General features: G+C 38.6%; 1 protein-coding gene across 1 annotated transcript; it reads left to right on the forward strand.

Moving 5' to 3' along the window:
- Positions 1 to 560: 560 nt before the first annotated feature.
- On the forward strand, positions 561 to 4,891 carry LOC133324254 (uncharacterized). The gene is made up of 9 exons (XM_061533134.1): positions 561 to 785; positions 878 to 1,274; positions 1,595 to 1,999; positions 2,063 to 2,431; positions 2,515 to 2,868; positions 2,928 to 3,317; positions 3,374 to 3,450; positions 3,884 to 4,046; positions 4,119 to 4,891. The coding sequence occupies exons 1-9, from the start codon at positions 561 to 563 to the stop codon at positions 4,889 to 4,891; spliced, it is 3,153 nt and encodes a 1,050-aa protein (XP_061389118.1).
- Positions 4,892 to 5,279: the final 388 nt, after the last annotated feature.

Here is a 5,279-nt window from a genome sequence, read left to right on the forward strand (position 1 = left end):
AGTTGTGTGATTTTGTTTAATTATTTTTCCAAGGATTTGGAAAATATCTGGATTTTTTTAAATTAATTTCATTTCGTCACTGTCCATGGCCCATTCAGAAGAAACCAGGAGGGAAAAAATCACTTCTATGGTTTCATCGCCTTTGTTGTTTTCCTTATACAAGAATTGTTGTTTTTGTTGTTAACTATATTTAACAGTGAAACTATTTGTTGTAACGAAAAATTAAGCAAAAAAACAAACCTCCATTGAAAACAAAATCATGAAGAATGGCCTTTATTAAATTTTCGCCTAGAAATGGCTGCAGTCTAAACGTAACTTACCAGCGGACAACATGCATTAGGCAAACGGTTGGAAGATTTTAAAATAAAAAAAAACGTTTTTATTTTTTCTACACCACCCATCCTTCGCGCTCTCTCTTGTTCTTTGTCTACTACGCACCTTACATAAGTTAATTAAAAGTTCGGCTTTATTTTTAAGTTTAGCGTTAAAAAATTAAAAAACAACTCTCTCACACACACACCCACACATATCCCCCGTCGGTTAAGGATATGTTATCCATAATGGGATTAAGTAATTTCAATATTATTGCCGTTGTTAATCGTGCCGTGAATTTCAATATTACGCTGATCGTTGTGTGCCTGATATCGTCGGTTGTGGCGGCATATCCTTCGAACACGTACAAGGATTTGGATATATGCAATCACTGGAATGGTCGTCGACATTTCCTGGAATTGGGTGAACGTGGTGAATTGCATGCACGCAATGTGACCACCTCTGCATATCGTGTAGGATATTAAATTTCAAAACCAAAAACAAATAAATTGGCTTACAACAACAAAGGATTTGCAATTTTTGTTTTTTTTTCGAATATTTCCAGAGTACCCTCTACTCATCGGCATCATCGACATCCTCGCCCAGTAATGTGGCTGCCACCACAACGCTGAATGGCGCCAAGATTCGTTCCAATTTGGATTTCTGGTATCAATGCAACCTGGAACTGGTCACCTGTGCTGAGTGTGTTATACGCATCACCGTCACCTTTGCCAATTTCTCCAAGACCTGTGAACGTATCGCCAATTCAGCGGTGGGCAAATCCTCCCTATGTCCCTGTGAACATATACAATTTTCGGAACCACCGTACGACAATACGATATCGGGTCAAGAGTTTTGCGGCGATGGCAAGGTGATTCGCAGTAAAACGCGAACACTCTTGTTGAAGTTTTTCTATAGGGCAACAAATAGTCATGTCTTTTCGTTGCAATACTTTTCCGAACGTGAGTAGTATATAAAAAATGCATACCTGAGAAGGCACTTAAAAAAAAATTTTTTTTTTTAAATTTTGTGCCTAAAAGTTTTATAAAAAAATCATCACTAAGATGTCCTTGGAAAGTATTTAATAAAAAAGATATTTTATTAAAAATGCTCTCCCACAATGCCCTTGAAAAATCCTTAAAAAAATGAAAAAATCCTTATAAAGTCCTTGGAAAATTTTTGGATAAAAATCTACGCCTTAGGAGAACCTTAAAATATCTTATAAAAATATTTTTTTTTTGGAAAAAATATTCACGCCTTCTCGTTTCTCACTTTCCTCCAGGTAATGTGAAAATCGTTAGCGGTATACCGCGACAAATCGACCTATCGACAAATCCGAACAGTAATATACCACAAATCATCTCAACACCCTATTTCCCTATGAATTATCCCCGTGATTATGGTACGGAATATATTTTGACATGTGATTCGGACAATTGTCATGTACGTTTGGATTTTACCGATTTTCAATTGGGTCTCACCTCCACCATGGAAATATTCGATTCGAATGGTCAAATGGTCGATTCGTATACGGGTGAACATTTTCGTCCGCCGATCATCATCAGTACGGGTAAATCGTTGTTATTGCAATTTCGTGGTAACGGTGTAACCAGTTCGGGATTTCGGGCCGAAGTTACATTTGTAACGCCCAGTCAGCTGAAGGAGGATCGTCTGATGCCGTATACTGGTAAGACTGGAACAAAAAGAATTTTAAAAGAAATAAGAAAAATTAATTTACATTTTCTTGCAGACTGTGGCGGCTTGGTGTCTGGACCTGGTGGTGCCATTACCATGATGAATATGATTGAGAATGCCACCGATGTGCGCATGTTCGATTGTATTTGGATAATTAAGCCCAGCAATAATTACATTATGATGAAGACCCACATCTCGTTGCGTGTTGATGAATTCCATAGCATGGCTTCGAGATCCGAATTGACCATTCGCCAGGGTACCACATCCGATTCGCCCGAAATCGAGGATGTGGTATGGCCCAATAATGGTATGTCAAAGGAGAATCATGTTGTACCCGTGCTGACCGGTTACTATATTCGTTTGCGCGGTGTCTTTGGTATGTCCTCGAAATTGGCCATTGTCTACAGTGTCTTCAACTATTTGAGTAAGTAGTCTCGGCGATACCCTCTCTATTTTGTATGTATGTGTGTGCAACTACATTGTATGCAGATCCCTATCTTAATTTAGATTGCTACATCGGTTCGGAATTCCTGTGCAACAACAATCACTGCATCTCGATACGTTTGCATTGCGACGGTTTCGATCATTGCGGCGATGGCAGCGATGAACCCGATACCTGTGAAGAAGATTGGGCCCATCTGCAAAACGATCGTCGGTGGTATTCGCATAAGCCGAACTATTATTTTCCCAAAATTGAACAGTATCCCGATTTGAAGACAGCCACTGGTATTTTTGTTATCTCAACTTTGGGCATCTTTGCTGTGCTCTCCGGTTGGATGGTGATTCTGTACAGGATGGGTGTAAGGGCACGGCATCAAAGGGAATTACAAAATCATTTGCAAACTATAAGCGAACTTTTGGGTATGTACATATATCAGATTTTAAATCACAATTTAAACAAATGTATTTCCCTTTCTCAGATCGCCAAGAGGAAATCATACCCGATGAACCTCCCAGCTATGAGGCCCCACCCGATTATGAAGAGGTCATAAAAATCGGCATGGATCATGAAATGCGTGAACCCCGTGAATCCCGTGACCGTCAACGCCAGCGTAAACACCATCGTCGACGTGGAGAACGCAGCTGTAGTCGTGCCAATAGCAACACGACAGTCTCCTCCACGGTGCCCATACACAATTTCAGTGATATGCCATCAACATCGGCAGCAGCTTCGGAAATGTACAATTTACGCAGCACTCCAGAGGCTTTAGTTGAATTGGAGGGTGCCGTCGGAAATTCTGTAACGGCCACCGCCGTTGTAACAACTCCCGATTTGGTGCAACAGGTGGCGAGGGCAACACAAAATTGTGGTAGGACAAAATAATGCTTAACTGCTTCATCTTCGATTTTTATAAATCAAATAAAGAATCTCGTTTGCAGGTATTGCAGGCTCGGCTCAAACATCAGAGACAGAGGCAGCGCAAGCTACATGCCAGTGTAATTGTAAGGGGCAGATGGGCCAATGCCTCCCGACCACAGCTGTAATTGAGAATATTGTCATAACAACACCCGATTCGTAAGTATTGAAGTGGAACATGAAGTGAAAAAGAAGTAAAAATAAGCAAGAATAATGGGAGTTAAAAGCAATACATATTTGTAAATAATTCCGACTTTGAGACTCCTTGAAAAAAAGGCATTTTTAAATAATTCCGCCTTGGAGAGTCCTTGAACAATGTTTTTAAATCCACGCCTATTACAGTCGTGGAATATTTTTAATGATCCCGTCCCGAGAGAACCTGAACAAATTATTTTATATTTTCACATTAATAATGTCCTTGAAAAACATATTTTAAAAAATTCACAATTAATAATGTCATTGAAGAAATTTTGAAAAACCAGGGTCCTTAAAAAATATTTGAAAAATCTACACTTTGAGATACTATTTATTGTTATTTGCAGCTCTCCCAACACACCCCAAGTGGAAGAAAGTGCCCGAGATTTTTGTGATGATTCTTTAAATATATCCTGTACATTGGGTGTATTACATCCGGTATCGGCTCCAGTCCCTGGCATCGCCATTAACGAAAATATTAATGAAGGTAATAAATAGTTTTTGTCAATAGACATTTTCGAACTATTACTGAAGCTGTTGTCCTCCCTAAATTTTTCAGCTACAACAGCACGACCCAAAAGTTCTGTCAACTGCACCGAACACACATATTTAAAAAAGACATGGATTGTTATGAACAACGATGGCAAAGGCTATCGGGTGCAGCGATTGCGTCCTACATTCTCTTCACCTGAATCATTTCTAAGCGACTGGTCGTGCTATGGTGACTCACAAAATTATGGTTCCATTTTGGCCCATGATCAACGTTCGATTATCAGCAATAATACCAGCAACTGTATCTCCGATATATCCAGAGATCCGTCCTATGATACTGGCATACATTTCAATATGCCGCGAGTGAAAAGCAATGGCAGCTGTAGTAATAAATCGCAGGATATCGCTTCGACTTCTTCCATGTATACGCAAAATAGTCATACATCGGACCCCAACGAGGCTATAACAACACAATTGATTATGACGAGTCTTGAACAGGATAGCGAAGATGATGAACGCAGCATTTCTTGTTTCAGTGGTGTCAATAATCCCTTTAGGACGGCGAATGTCAATAAAACGAAATACACCTCCGTGGCTGGGAGCAGTTATAGTGCTGTGGGGGGAAACAACGGCGGGAGTGGTAGTGGCAGTGGTGGTATTTCACGCATGCGTCGTCGTCATTGTCGAAGTAAATCCTTTACCAACTCGGGTCGTTTCAGTGATCCCCGGCAAGAGAACACCATTAAGCGAAGTTCATCGGCTAATCTGTTACAAAGTTTCGAAAGCGTTAGTGAAAATATGAATAGTGATAGTAAGGAATCAACGTTATATTTAATTTAAGGTTATGTATGCGATATATATTTATACTCATATTTTTATGTGTGTAATATAGGTGTGTATAGGTGATAAAATGTGTGTAAGATAACAACAAATAAACAAAGAAGAAATACAAAAATACAGTTATGTATGAGTACAGAAAATAGTAATTCAGGTTTTTTTTGTTTATAATGGAGGGAAATTCATCAAAATGTGTAATTTTCTTTTAATCCAGGCATATTGTTGATCCTTGAAAAATATGTAAAAAAATACGCATATGTTTTATACTTAAAAATATTTTAAAAAATCACTAAATAAATATTTAAAAAGAAATCCATGATTATAGTTGACCCTTAAAAAATATTTTTCATCGATATTCTTAATATTTAATAAAACAAGTCGAATATGTGAT

The sequence above is a fragment of the Musca vetustissima genome, unplaced genomic scaffold, assembly GCF_032173495.1.
Source record: "Musca vetustissima isolate MV318-11 ecotype Yass unplaced genomic scaffold, APGP_CSIRO_Mvet_v1 utg10063, whole genome shotgun sequence".
Classification (NCBI taxonomy): Eukaryota; Metazoa; Arthropoda; class Insecta; order Diptera; family Muscidae; genus Musca; species Musca vetustissima.

What these genes read in the sequence shown, in the direction of transcription:
- LOC133324254 (XM_061533134.1), top strand. Translation starts at nt 561, where the DNA reads ATGGGATTAAGTAATTTCAATATTATTGCCGTTGTTAATCGTGCCGTG. An exon ending in AACTATAAGCGAACTTTTGG is followed by an intron (nt 2,869 to 2,927) that starts GTATGTACATAT and finishes TCCCTTTCTCAG; the next exon opens with ATCGCCAAGAGGAAATCATA. An exon ending in GAGGGCAACACAAAATTGTG is followed by an intron (nt 3,318 to 3,373) that starts GTAGGACAAAAT and finishes AATCAAATAAAG; the next exon opens with AATCTCGTTTGCAGGTATTG.